Below are 15,297 nucleotides of genomic sequence, written 5' to 3' on the forward strand. Positions count from 1 at the left end.
TCTCTAGGAACCCAAGTGCTCCTCTCTGTTCCCCCTTGGAGGACTGAGGGGCCCCTCTTCCCATCTATTCCTGCCTCTCTAGGAATCCGAGTGCTGTTCTCTGTTCCCCTTGGAAGACTGAGGGGGCTCCCCCTCTAGGAATCCCAGTGCTACTCTCTGTTCCCCTTTGGAGGCCTGAAGGGCTACCTCTTCCCCCTCCTTGCCTCTCTAGGAACCAAAGTGTTCCTCTCTGTTCCCCCTTGGAGGACTGAGGGGCTCCCTCTTCCCCTTCTTTCCTCTCTAGGAACTCGAGTGCTCCTCCTCCTCCTCCTCCTCCCTTGGAAGGCAAAATGGGGGCCCCTTTGGGTACCTCTCTTGGCCTCTTAGTGGAGAAGAGAGGGAGGAGGTAAGGGGGGCATTTGTGGGAGAGAGGAGCCCTGATGCCTTGTGGGGGGAGGAAGAGGAGAAGGAAGGGAGCCCTTCTCTGGGGCTGTCTCAGCTGGGGAGAGGGGCTTCTGGCTGATGCTGCTCCTTTTCCCTCCCTCCTCAGCCCTCTGGACCCCCTTCCCCAGGCAAAGCCCCCTCCTCTCCCTCCATCTCCTGAAAAGAGTCTCCCATGAGGGGGAGGAGGAGGAGGTAGCCACCTTTTGAGGGGTTGTGGGGGGAGAGGAGGAGGAGAGCCCCCTTGGTGTCGCCCAGTTGCTCCCGGTTCCTGCTGCCCCCTTTGGTAAAGGACACCCCCTTGCCTTCCCTCTTTGGCCATCCTGACCCTCCCTCCACCCCCAAAATGCCCCCCCCAAAAGGTCCCCCAGGAATGATGGAGGGGTGGAGGGAGAGGGTTGGGTGAGGGGCAGGGCGGTTGTGGGGGGAGGAAGAGAAGGGAAAAGAGTCCTCTCTTGCTGGTTACAGGAGCAGGGGAGGGGCTCTTTTGGCTGGGGCGGTGGTCTACATGTTTGTTGTGTAGAGAAATCCTGTAGCACCTTTGAGACTAACTGAAAGAAAGAAATTGGCCGCGTGAGCTTTCATAGACTTCACTCTAGTTCCTCAGATGCATTTGTTTGTGTGTGTGTTTTTTAGGGTGGGGGGGTTAATGAAACAGGCCACCCTCCTCTTTGCCTTCAGGAGCTCAAGGCTGAAGGAGGGAAAAGGAGGGAGGAAAGGTGGGAGGGAGGCTTCTTTCCTTCACCTCTTGATTTAGGGCTGATACAATACACACACCCCAACTGCTCCTCCTCCTCAGCCACTGGGGAGGAGAGGGGCCCCCTGGCCCTGACCCTCGCAAGGAGAGCCATCAGTAGCCACACACACATCCCTTGGTGGCCTTGTCCCTGAGGCCCTTCCCAGCAAAGGATGTTTAGCCTGCAAAAGAGATGGTTAAGAGGTGATATGATAGCCCTGTTTAAGTATTGAAGGGGTGTCATATTGAGGAGGGAGCAAGCTTGTTTTCTGCTGCTCCAGAGAACAGGACCCAGAGCAATGGATGCAAGCTCCAGGAAAAGAGACTTCATCTCAACTTGAGGAGGAACTTCCTGAGAGTAAGGGCTGTTCGACACTGAAACACATTTCCTCAGAGAGTGGTGGAGTCTCCTTTGGCAGAATGGGGTTGGACTGCATAGCTCTTGTAGTCTCTTCCAACTCTGTGATTCTATGATCCCCAGACTTCAGAGGTTTAGGGGAAATACAGGATTTGTGCTGTGTGCATTTTGGCTGCCCAATTAAAGGGGTATCACTGTTTTGTGTGTCCCATGGACTTTGGAAGGATTTGTGTTGAGAGGGTGGGGAATAAGTCAAGATCCAACTTTTTTTAGGCTGAAATCATCAACGCACTTTCCTGGGAGTCATTCCCCAGGAACCATCCAAGAAACATCCCATATTGAGTGGAAAATAATTCTTGACTGTAAGACAGGAAGGAAATTCCTACTTCTTCTGTGTTCTTTTTTTTTAAACATGTTTTAAAGAGATCCACCAAAGTAAAAAAAATACAGTTTTATCATCATTAGACTAAGCCCCTTTGTTTTCCCTGAGGATGACTGACTCAGTGGTCCCCAAACTGTACCCTTTTTTTGGACTTCAGCCATGTTGACCAATAGCCTGGAATTTTGGGAGCTGAAGTCCAAAATACCTTAAAAGAGCAGAGTTTGGGGAGTACTGGATTAGATCTAGCCTTTAGGCTGCACATCCTCTACCCATTTTCCTGAGAGTAAATCTTTGCTGTTCAGATGCCCCAAGGATCTTGGTCACTTCAGAGCAAGATTAATTCCCTTTGTTGTTGTTGCTTGCCTTCAAGTCATTTCCAACTTATAGCAACCCTAAGAGGAACATATTATGGGGTTTTCTTGGCAAGAGTTGTTTGGGTGCACGGGTTGTATTGCCTTGCCCTCAGGCTGAGAGCATGTGACATGCCCAAGGTCACCCAGTGTGCTTCATACTCAAGCAGGGCATTGATTAATTCTCTTAGTGCTCCCTAAATTGGAAAGTAAAAAATTGAGGAGCATTTATTTATGTCAGGGCTGGGCAATTTCAGTGAGTGAGAGGGACAGTATTCTGCCCTAAGAATCTCAAGTGGGTGAAGCAGATTTCCTGAAAGGGAAGACAGACACACCAAAGAAGCCACAGGTGGACAGATGTCCATTTATTGTTTTGTTTCAGAGTCCGTTTCACCTGCTGCCTCTGAAGGGTCCTAGGAAATGGAATACCTCTCCTCCCCTCTCCCAAGGAACAACCTGAGAATTAGAGGGGGCTGGAAAAAGTAGCCATGGGGGCAAGGGCTAGATATGGTCCTTAGGCTGAACTTTGCCCCCCCCCCCATGGTAGAATCATAGAATCATAGAGTTGGAAGAGACCACAAGGGCCATCCAGTCCAACCCCTGCCATGCAGGAACTCACAATCAAAGCATCCCTGACAGATGGCCATCCAGCCTCTGCTTTAAAGACCTCCAAAGAAGGAGACTCCACCACACTTCGAGGGAGTGTGTACCATTGTCGAACAGCTCTTATGGTCAAGAAGTTCCTAATGTTTACATGGAATCTCTTTTCCCGGAGCTTGCATTCATTGTTCCGTGTTCTAGTTCTGGAGCAGCAGAAAACAAGCTTGCACCATCCTCAATGTGACATCCCTTCAAATATGTAAACAGGGCCATCATATCACCCCTTAACCGTCTCTTCTCCAGGCTGAATATACATTGCCCCCTAAGTCTTTCCTCATAAGGCATGGTTTCCAGACCCTTCACCATTTTGGTCGCCCTCCTCTGGACACGCTCCAGTTTGTCAACATCCTTTTTGAATTGGGATGCCCAGAACTGGACACAGTATTTGAGGTGAAGCCTGACCAAAGCAGAATAGAGTGACACTGTTATTTCCCTTGATCTGACTCTATGCTTCTATTGATGCAGCTTAAAATTGCATTGCCGCATGACATTATTGGCTCATGTTCAATTTGTAGTCTACTAGGACTCCTAGATCCCTTTCACATGTAGTCTTGAGCCAGATGTCCCTCATTCTATATCTAGGCATTTCATTTTTCTGCCCTAAGTGGAGGTAGAAGGGGTCCTAGTATCACTCCCCCAAAAGTACATGGCAACATTTGTTAATTAAAACCTTAAAGAGAAATGAGGGCATAGGTGAAGTTCTTCACAAATAAACCTTATTATTATTATTATTATTACCAGTTTCCCCAAAGACTGCACCAAGACTCATCAATGCATGAGTGAATCTCACTTGGAGTTGCCCAGTGATTTTTTCTTTTAAATCTAGGAGCAATGTAGAGAATTGCTGTCTGCAGAGAAGGATTAATTGTGATTACAGAAGTGTTTTTATTTTTTTCCTCTTTCAGCTCCTGGTCTACTTTGAGGAAGTAATTTCTCTAAAAGGAAATGGGACCTCCTGGATCCAAGCCGGAGAGCTCTCTAATAGGAAGTCAGGATGGAGGATGATAGAAAGGTGGTCTCTCTGGGTAAGTATTCATTTTGCCTTTGGTGGATAGATGCTGAGGGGATGAATTCTTTTTTCTTGGCATTTGTCACTCCGCTCTTGGGATGCCAGGCTATGACCTCAAGCCACACTGGGCCAAACCTGAGCTCGTCCAAACCTGTTTCTTAAATGTTAATTCTTCAATTTTAGCAGGAACAAAGCTTACAGAGATTCATCTGATATGAGTGCAGTGCCCGGTCTTTTCCTTCTGAGGCTATTTGTTTCAAAGAGCAGAGGGAGATTGAAACAGCACACTTTTCTTGGTAATTTTGGGATTTAATACTCCTCCTGTAGTATTCCCCACTCTGTGCATAGATAGATAGAAGTGTTTATTGATTAGCCCTTAGGCCATTTCAAAATAACACAAAATAACACTAAAACAAGTAAAACACACTATAAAATCCTCTAGAAATACTATAGCAATTAGAAAAGAGCTAAAATGTAATAACACAGAATCTGAAATGTATCTGCGCATAGATAAAAAGAAGAAAAGGTTGTTTGGGACAAAAGCTCTGAATATTTAACTCCTCGATGTTCCAGGTTTCAAAGTGTTGTAATAATTTATTTTTTATTTCTGTGGAATTATTATTTATATCCTGTTTTTCCCTCAAATTAGGTCTGAAAGTGGCTCACAAGGTAAAAGAACAACGCAAAATTAAAAACATACAAAAAGTAAACGTTAGTGCAGAATTAAACTAGTACAATATTAAAACATCACACATGGAAAAATAAAAGGCAATTTAAAAAGATTAAAGGTTTTTAAAAAGATTAAAAGTTTTTAAAACAATACAAATAAAATGATACAGCACCCAATATCCCATTACTATTATTTTTAAAAAAACTGTTTTAAAAGCTTATTTGAATAAAAGATTTTAGCCTGCCACCACAATGACAACAAGCGTGCGGGGGGGGGGGGGGGGCATTCTGGTCTTCCTAGAAAGGGAATTTTCTGCCCTAAGTTTAGGGGCAGCCACTGACAAAATCCTCTCGTGTCCCCACCAACCGTGCTTGCAATTGTGGTGGAATAGAGAGAAGGGTCTCTACTGAGGATCTTAGAGCTTGCGCTGGTTCATACTGGTAGATACAGTCTGCCAAATAGCCTGGACCCGAGCCATATAGGGCTTTATAGGTCATAACCAGCACTTTGAATTGTGCCTGGAAACAAACTAGTAGCCAGTAGAGCTGTTTCAGCAGGGGCATTGTGTGATCTCTATAACCTGCCCCTGTTAACAGCCTGACTGCAGCTCTTTAGATCATCTGAAGTTTCTGAACACTCTTCAGAGCCAGTCCTGAGTAGAGTGCATTGCAGTAGTCCAAATGTGTTTTAACTAAGGCATGCACCACCTTGCCCAGATCTAGCATCTCAAAGAACAGGCGCATCTGGCACACAAGTTTAAAATACAAAAGTACTCCTAGTCTGCAGAGACCTGGACCTCCAGGTTGAAAGGTGAGTCCAGGAATACCCCCAAACTGCAAACCTGCATCTTCAGGGGGAGTGTAACCCCATCTTACATAGGCTGAATCCCTACTCCCTGATCTGCCTTCCAACCTGTCAGGATTAAGTTGCGATTTGTTTGCCCTCATCCAGTCCATTACTAATGACAGACACTGTTTTAGGACTAGGACAGCCTCCTTGGATTGAGTTGGAAAGGAGTAGTAGAGTTGGGTGTCATCCACATATTGATGGCATCTCAGATGAAATCCCCCAGTGGTTTCACGTATATGTTAAATAGCATAGGGGGAAACAGAAAACCCTGAGAGACCCACAGGTCAATTGCCACGGGGTCAAACAGGAGTCCCTCAATACCACCTTTTGAGTTTGCCCCTCCAGGAAGGAACGAAGTCACTATAAAACAGTACTTCCAAGTTCCATACCAACAAGGCAGCCCAGAAAGATACCATGGCTGATGGTGAAATCCAGCAGAACCAACACACACCCCCTGTTCAGTTCTCTGCATAGGTTACCAAGGCTGTTGCCCTGGAAGGGAAGTTCAAGTCTCAGGCAGCCAGTGGAGCTGTTGCAAAAGGTGCATTGTGTAGTCTCTATAACCTGCCCCAGTTAAAAGTCTAGCTGCAGCTCTTTGGACCAGCTGCAGCTTCTGAATACTCCTCAAATGCAGCATGTTACAATAGCCCGTATCGGATGTAACTAAGGCATGTACCACTTTGGCCAGATCAGGTGTCCGAAGGAATGGTTGCACTTGGTGTATCAGCTATAAATGTGCAAAAGCACTCCTAGCCACTGCAGAAACCTAGGCCTTCAGATTCAAAGATGAGTCCGGGAGTACCCCCAAATTGTGAACCTGCCTTAGAAGGGATCGAAGAAATGGAACTGTAAAATGGTAACGTTGGCCCTCAGTATCCACGGGGATCTGTACTGGAGCCCCCTGCGGATATCAAAATCCGTAGATGCTCAAGTTCCATTGTCCCCAGTGGCGACATATGCTACCATGCCTCCGTTAGGGACAGCCAGGCAAGGCAAAAGGCAGTGGGAGTGGAGGTGTTTCTCCCTTCAGGACCACCAAGCCGGAGACAAAGAGGAGGGGAGGGAGGAGAGAATCACACACCCCCTAGCCAGGCCCTGGGAAGGGGAAGAAAAGAGGGTAGGGCCCCTCAGTCCATCTGCTGCCCCCATGGACCCCTGAGGAGATTGTGGCACTGATGTCCAGCCCAGGATGCTGCCCCCCTCCAGGGCCTGGGGGTCTTGAGGGCTCCTCTTCCTCCCTCTGAAGCCCTCCGGCCCTACTGCTCACCCGCTCTTAGTGGGCCCCTCCGCTGGTCGGTCCACCCGCCCACCCGACCCTCCGCACTTCATCTCTCCTCACCTCCTGGCTGCTGCTGCTTCTGCCATTGCCCATGCTCACCTGCTTTGAGCGCTTTGGGTGTGGAGTGCCACCACTAGGGACAATGCGGGCTTACTGTCCTTGGATATACAAATCTGCGGATGACAAGTCCGCGTATACTGAGGGCCGACTGTATCCTCAAGTCTCATCCCAGTGAGGCAGCCCACGAGGGCATCATGGTCAATGGTATCAAAAACCACTGATAGGTCCAGCAGAACCAACAGGGATACACTCCCCCTGTCTTGTTCCCCGTGAAGGTCATCCACCAAAGTGACCAAGCCTGTCTCTGAAACAGATTGAAATGAATCTAGGTCATCTGCTTCATCCAGAAACCTCCAATAACTTGCCTAAAAATGGTAAGTTTGACACTGCCCTATAATTATCTATTATAGCAGAATTCAGGGATGGCTTTTTCGACAAAAGCCTCACAACTGCCTCCTTTAGACAAGTTGGAATCTTGTCTTGTTGTAGGGAGGCACACGTGGTGGTTCTCACTTCTCCAAGGATCTTGTCCGCATCCTCAGGCCGCACAAATTGAAAAGTATCCATTAACTCTGAACAAGCAGACAGCAAAGTTACATTCACTGGAATTTTATCAAGTATAGCATCCAAGTCAGAGCAGATCTGAGTGCCATCTTTTAACCTCGGATGAATATAATCTAAGATGTTTGTAATTACAGTGTGGTCCTTGGTATCCAAGGGCGATTGGTTCTAGGAACATCACCTCCCCTTGCAGATACCAAAATATGTGGATGCTCAAGTCCCTAAGACGGGGACTTGAACATAGGGCAGCAGCAGAGGTGGCAGCAAGCCCCAATTGCCAGGCTCCTCTGCCAGTCTCCATATATTGCCAACTGCCAAGTCCCTGCAAAAGCTGCTCACCACCCTGTAATTGGCAACAGTGGCTGCTGTCTCATTCACAAACTGTCAGTAGAATCTTTCATGAAAGGAAAATGACAGTATCATAAGCTTGGCTTGGTTCAGAAGTATTGGAATATTTGTTTTTTGCATATGAAAGACTAGGACACAAGCAGACCTAGTGCTGGTCTTGGGCCATCATTGCCTAACCGTGCCCTATGATGAACGATATAGGGAGCTGGGTATGTTTAGCCTGGAGAAAATAAGGTTAAGAGTGATATGATAGCCCTGTTTAAATATTTGAAGGGATGTCATATTCAGGAGGGAGCAAGCTTGTTTTCTGCTGCTCCAGAGAATAGGACCGGGAACAACGAATGCAAACTACAGGAAAAGAGATTCCGCTTCAATATTAGGAGGAACTTCCTTGACGGTAAGGGCTGTTCAACAGTGGAACACACTTCCTCAGAGTGTGGTGGAGTCTCCTTCCTTGAAGGTCTTTAAACAGAGGCTGGATGGTCATCTGTCAGGTAGGCTTTGGTTGAGAGATCCTGTATGCGAAGGGCTAGACTGAAGGGCCCTTGTGGTCTCTTCCGAGTCCATGAGTCTATGATTCTGTATTTGACCAGAGACTCTGCCTGGGGACAGAAAAAAAAGATTCTTGCCAGGCAGTGAGTTTTTGCCAACTGGGCCATTCTTTACTTTTACTTCCTTACTTTATTGCAGTTGTAACTTCTCCCCTGCTTTTGAAAATTATCCAGAAATAGATTCTACTATGCTGTCACCAGGAACTAAAAGAGGCAGGTATCTCTGCCTAGTGGAGGAGGTAATTGATTGAAAAGGATATTATTGGCTGTGATAGCAGCATGCTTCAATGGGAATGTAGATTTTAAGATAGCATATTAAGAAGAAGGCGGGGGGTCTTGGAGACTTAGAAGAGATTACTGTTATAGAGATGTTTCTCTTTTTCCTCAAACAGAAAAAGAGCAGGCAAATGAGACCTATCGAGAGCTAGCTGTGACATCACGGAAAACAATCAAGCTTGTCATGGAAAAAGAGGAATTAGGAAATCCAAAGAAACCCAAAAAGCAGAAAGGAAATCAGTCAAGGGATAGGAAGAAAATCTTTGCTTCTGTGGCTATTGATCCTTCTGAACTTCTGAACTCCCAGTCTAAACAGGTACAGATCCTATCTATGGAAAAATACTCAAATATAAATTTGACTTCAGCATACACTTCAGAGTTGCCCCTATTAAATGGCTACCACAGTCTCTCTGCAGAGAGGCTAATACAGTAACCCCCTATTAAAAATGGCCGCTGGCACTATGCTTCAACTCAAGCACTCAAAATTGCAAGCGCACCTCACTCTTTAAGCACTGCAGTTACTGCTGAACGTCACTTGGACCAAAAAAGGTAAGAAAAGAGAAAGAGCTGTCTTCAATCTTCCATTTTAGGCATGGAGGAGGTCATGGGTTGGGAGTGCTGTTTCCGTTCTCAGCCCACCAAGAGGAGCTTCTTTATTCTAAAGTGATTAATATTTGGGAAGCACCATGTTTTTTGATGAGACACTGTCTGCATGAGGTCTATTTTCTGTTGCAGGTGACCTTTGCAGAAGTGGCTGTGTATTTCACAGAAGAGGAATGGCAGTTGTTGGATCGGGACCAAAGATCTTTGTATGAGGAGGTTATGATGGAAAACTATGAGAATGTGTCGTCCCTGGGTAAGGAACTTGAATCCGTTGCTCTGTGGTGACTGAGGGTCCTTTCATACTACACAGTCATAGTGCTACGATCCCACTTTAATTGTCATGGCAACATCCTGAGGAATCTTGGGATTTGTAATTTATTCTTTAGTTGGAGATTCTACATACCAATCCCTAAACTGCCAATCCTAGGATTTAGTAGGAAGAAATTGTGGGTGTTAATGTTTTTTGCCCTTTTAGGCACTGGACAGGCCTCAAACTTCCTTTTGGAAAAAAGCCTCCTGTAGATTTAAAATGGCTCAGAGAGGGCCCAACGGTGGCAAAACTGCCCCCACTTCCCCTCAGGAATGTTGGGGGTGTGTGCAAAACATCTTTCGGATTATTCAGGTAGTTCAGAGGGCATGCATCATCTAGCTCCACGTGGACTGGAAGGTATCTCTCGGAAGGTCCACAATAAGGCCATAAAGCCATGGCCTCCCAGGCAGCACTTGCTCCTCAGGACCACTCAGAATAACTAACAATTTTTCTAAATTTTGGCCCAAATGTGTACATGTCTGTATACACAAAAACCTTGTTGAGGATGAGTATATCTGCACACACAAGCAAAACTCCCAAGGAGAGGTGTGTTTTCTTCCCCCCTCCCCACCCCAAGAGTGATGGCACAGATTGGCCAGCCTCAACTCTCTCCCCATCTCTCCCTCCCTGAACCCTCACACCATTTGGCTACATATACATCCCACCTGCTTTTCCATTCTAATGCTAGCTTCTGGAGATGAAATGTCTCAAACCTCCAGCTTCCCTTTGCTTCCCTCCTGCCACATCCTCCTTGCTCCCATATACTTGATTGTTGTCCATTTCTTCCTCTACTCTCCAGCTTTCTCCTTGCCTTCAGGCTCATCTGCACTACTTCAGCATTTCACCTTCAGCATCTCATTCTCCTCTCCTCTTTTCCCCACCATCCTGTTTTACACTCACTCACTCATTCTCTCTCACACACAATACAGACAGGGTTTTGATGAACTGGTGCAAACTGGTTCTGGTCCTTGTTTTCAGGCATATTAAGAGGTTCCATTTTGTGGTTAATATCTATGATATATATTTTCCTTTTGAGCTTGCTTAGCACCAAAGTGTCTTCATTTCTGAATGCTGTGACAGTCTTGCTTATCTTTGTCCTTCTTTATAGGAGATAACTGGTGGAAAACAAAAGTAAGCATGAAGTACAAGAAGTGCTTTAGACACAAACTAGGTTTTGCCAAAAACCTGCCAACTCACATGAAAGAAGAACACGGTACCACTGGGGCCCTGTATAAATGCACTTTGTGTGGGGAATGCTTTGCCCAAAAGATGGAGCCTAGTCTTCACAAAAGAAGCCATACTGGAATGAATGGTTTTAAATTAGAATTGTCTGGCAAACATGCTACTGGAGATTTGTATCTTGGGAATTGTCAGAGAGTGCACATAGCCGAGAAAGCATGCAGATGCCCAGAGTGTGGGAAATATTTTGCTTACAATTCACATCTTGTGAGCTACACAAGAGCACAAACAAGAACGAAACCATATAAATGCCAGGACTGTGGGAAATGTTTTGCTCACAGGTCATTTCTTTTGAGACATCAGAGAGTCCACACAGGATATAAACCACACAAATGCCAGGACTGTGAAAAAACTTTTTTTTGGAATTCACACCTGGAGAGTCACATGAGAGTCCACACAGGAGAGAAACCATATAAATGCCAGCAATGTGGGAAATATTTTGCTCATAAGTCAAATCTTTTGAGACATCAGCGAGTCCATACAGGAGAGAAACTATTCAAATGTGAGTACTGTGGTGAAGGTTTTGCTCAGTTAACTAAACTTTTCAGACATGGGACAGTCCACACGGGACAGACACCATACAGATGCCAGGAGTGTGGGAAATATTTTGCTCATAAGACAAATCTTTTTAGGCATCAGAGAATACACACAGGAGAGAAACCATACAAATGTCAGCAGTGTGGGAAATGTTTTGCTCACAAGTCAGTCCTTGTCACGCATCAGAGAGTCCACACCGGGGAGAAACCATACAAATGCCAGCAGTGTGGGAAATGTTTTGCTCAGATGTCACACCTTGAAAGTCACCTGAGAGTTCACACAGGAGAGAAACCATTCAAATGTCAGCAGTGTGGGCAGTGTTTTGCTCACAAGCCTGTCCTTGTCACTCATCAGAGAATCCACACAGGAGACAAACCATACAAATGCCAGCAGTGTGGAAAATGTTTTGCTCAGAAGTCACACCTTGACAGTCACCTGAGAGTCCATACAGGAGAGAAACCATACAAATGCCAGCAGTGTGGGAAATGTTTTGCTCAGAAGCCAGTCCTTGTGACTCATCAAAGAGTTCACACAGGAGAAAAACCATACAAATGTCAAGAGTGTGGAAAATGTTTTGCCCGCAAGTCAGATCTTTTGTTTCATGAAAGTGTCCACGCAGTAGCGAAACCATACAAATGCCAGCGGTGTGGCAAATGTTTTGCTGAGGAATCACATTTTGCAAGTCACCAGAAAGCCCACAGGAGAGAGAAGCCATACAAATGCCAGAAGTGTGGGAAATGTTTTGCTCGCCATTCTCACCTTGAGAGGCATTTGAGAGCCCATACAGGAGAGGAACCATACAAATGCCAACAGTGTGGGAAATGTTTTGCTTGTAAGTCACACCTTGAGTGTCACTTAAGAGTCCACACAGGAGAGAAACCATATAGATGCCAACAGTGTGGGAAATGTTTTGCTCAGAAGTCAAATTTTCTGACTCATCAAAGAAGCCATACAGGAGAAAAACCATACAAATGTCAGCAATGTGGAAAATGTTTTGCTCACAAGTCACACCTGGAGAGTCACCTGAGAGTCCACACAGGAGAGAAACCATTCAAATGCCAGCTGTGTGGGAAATGTTTTGCTCACAAGTCACACCTTGACAGTCACTTGAGAAGTCACACAGGACATAAACCAAACAAATGCCAGCAGTGTGGAAAATGTTTTGCTCGCAAGTCACATCTTGACAGACATCAGAGAGTGCACACAGAAGTGAATCCATACAAATGCCAGCAGTGTGGACAATGTTTTGTTCACAGTTCAGACCTTGTGACTCATTGTCAGGATCTGAAATCCTGTCATGTAGCTTCCATATGTTTTGTAGTTTAGTAGTATGGGATGATGGGTTGTATTGTACCAACAATTACTGTTCAGTTAGCAGGCCCTTGAGGTCACTTCCAACAAACTTTGGTGGGGGGGGGGGGAGGCATACAGAATGAAAAAATCATATAAAGATGAACCCTAAATTTTAGACAGCAAGGTGGAAGCTGTACTCAGAGAAACTGGGAAGGATAAATCACCAGGAACAGATTCTATTCCAGTAGAACTACTACAATGTACACAGACAGAAGCAACTCTAGTGTTAACTGAAAAATGCCAACAACTATGGAAAATAAAAAATGATCAATATGTGTCCCACTAAATAAAAAAGGAGATACAAAAGACTGCAGCAACTATAGGACCATAGCATTAACTCCCCCCCCCCTGCAAGCAAAATTATGCTGAAAATTCTAGATCAGGGCAGTTGAGTTTGAGAATGGGGTCATGGAGATGTCTAATTGATAGGTTTACTATGAGTCAAGGTTAACTTGAAGGCAGTTAACAACAAACAACAAAAATGGAAAATATTACAAGACTCAAAGAAAAGAGCAGGATTAGGAGGACCAGACTTAAATTGTACTGTTTGCCAGTTTTTTTACTATGGCTGAGAGAATGGATAATATTAATAAATAAAAATTACTTCATTTAAAAGGTTCAGATTTAAGTTGGCTGACATGCACAACTCTGGTATGACAAAATTAAGGAAAACAAAGCTATTAATAACCATTACATTAGAAAGCCATTATTGAGAGTCTGGCAAAAATATAAATCTAGTTTTTATAATAAAATACCACTGTGGATCTCACTTCATTACACAAAAGAGCGGGGAAAAGATCAATGATATTTGGACTACCTACATAGATGTATGTGTGTGTGTGTCTCAAAGGAACAGTTATAGATTGAAACAGGTGATGAATTATTAAAAGAAGGTATTAATTACCAATGGTTTTTACACAGACAGCTTTCAAAAAGGAATAAGATAGATATGAAGCTGTATGGAATTGAAGCAAACAAGATGGAATTTAAAATTTGATTGGCTCTGAAGATTATACAATTTCTAAGATGTATAGATTGATACTGACATGACAGAAGGATTGTATGATTTATATGGGCACAGAATACAGGCCACTAAATACAATGGGAAAAGATATGGATTTTTTAAAATTACACTTTGTAATGATTTGAAAGAAAACTATTATAATTTTATATACATATATGGTATCTAACACCTGAAAAATTAGCAAAATGTATAAAGATAAAAAGAAAAAAAAATGTAAATGTCAAGATAAAACTGAGACACATTATCTCCTGAGGTGTCAATGTAAATAGCAAAAAATAAAATAAAATAAAAATCTGGATTCTGATACATATAAATATGTTAATAATTTTGAGGACAGACATACCAATGAAACCAGAATTATTTTTGCTAAACATAATAGATGGGGGGGGGGGGGTAGAACAATTATAATATACATGATAATTGCTGCAAGGATTGTGTACACACAGAAGTGGAAAGATAATACAAGTTCAACACAGGAAGAATGGCTAAAGGCCTACTGTCCCTCCACATTTGTGGATTTTATTATTATGTTCTCTCTAGGAATCTCTAGGTCCTCCAGTGCAACTCTGTGGTCAACTTTAACCAAAAGTTGCACTGAAGGATCTAGAGCAGGGGTAGGCAACCTGCGGCCCGTGGGCCGGATGCGGCCCAGCGAGGCCTTGGGACTGGCCCCAGCCCAGTCCTGCCGCCAAATGCCGCCGGGGCCTTTGGCGTCTTGCGCGAGGGGCATGGTGGGGCAATTGTCTATAGAAGCCTCAGAAACATGCATTTATCTTAACATTTTTTTTAAATCAGCAATTTTTTTCACGTGTCCTCCATTTTTTATTTTAAAAGTGCCCTCCATTTGAAAATGTTGTCCTACATTTGTCCCGGTTTATTTATTTATTTAATTTTTAAAAAAAATATTTAATTATTTATTTTTTGGCTTTGGCCCCCCCAGTTGTCTGAGGGACAGCAACCCGGCCCCCAGCTCAAAAGGGTTGCCTACCTCTGATCTAGAGATTCCTAGAGAGAACACTCCACTAAGCATTTGTAGCTCTTCCAGCACAATTCTGTGGTTGGTGTCTAGCAGATATTGACTACAGAGTTGCACTGGAAGACCTAGAGATTCCTAGAGAGGTGTTCTGTCAGATTAAAACATAATGTTTTTCTTATTTGGGGTTTTTCGACATTCATGGAGGTCCTGTGCCCCCAACTCCAGCAAATGTGGAGGGACAAGTATAAATGAACAAGGTATGCACAACCTTCAAATGGTTTACAAACCGACAAAGAAAATCCAGCAAATGCTTCGCTCAGCCAAGGACCAGGGAGACCCTCTCACAGCCGCAGTAGTTTACCGCATATCATGCAGCTGCGGACAAGTCTACATAGGGACCACCAAACGCAGTGTGCAAACAAGAATCAAGGAACACAAGAGGCACTGCAGACTGGGCCAGCCAGAAAAATCAGCAGTAGCAGAACATGCCACTAACCATCCTGGGCATAAAATACTGTTTGAAAACACTGAAATTCTGGACCATGCCAACCACTACCATGTCAGGATGCACAGGGAAGCCATTGAAATCCACAAACACCTGGACAATTTCAACCGGAAAGAAGAAACCCTTAAAGTGAACAAAATTTGGCTACCAGTCCTGAGGAATAGCAAAATAAGGATTCAGCAAATGCAAATGGGAAACCACTCAGAGTCAGGGGCTTTCCCAACAGATAATGATCACCAAT

The 15,297-nt window shown here is 44.5% G+C and overlaps 1 protein-coding gene across 1 annotated transcript; it reads left to right on the forward strand.

The window, feature by feature from the left end:
* The first annotated feature begins 320 nt into the window (after nt 1–320).
* On the forward strand, nt 321–13,914 carry LOC149320378 (uncharacterized). Its single transcript, XM_089500847.1, has 5 exons — nt 321–385; nt 3,812–3,931; nt 8,626–8,825; nt 9,245–9,365; nt 10,531–13,914. Exons 2-5 carry the CDS (start codon nt 3,901–3,903, stop codon nt 12,522–12,524), a joined length of 2,346 nt encoding a protein of 781 aa, XP_089356973.1. The 5' UTR covers nt 321–385; nt 3,812–3,900; the 3' UTR covers nt 12,525–13,914.
* The last annotated feature ends 1,383 nt before the right edge of the window (nt 13,915–15,297 follow it).

The sequence above is a fragment of the Sceloporus occidentalis genome, unplaced genomic scaffold (assembly GCF_023333645.1).
Source record: "Sceloporus occidentalis isolate IW3139 unplaced genomic scaffold, rSceOcc1.0.p SCAF_1, whole genome shotgun sequence".
Taxonomy (NCBI): Eukaryota; Metazoa; Chordata; class Lepidosauria; order Squamata; family Phrynosomatidae; genus Sceloporus; species Sceloporus occidentalis.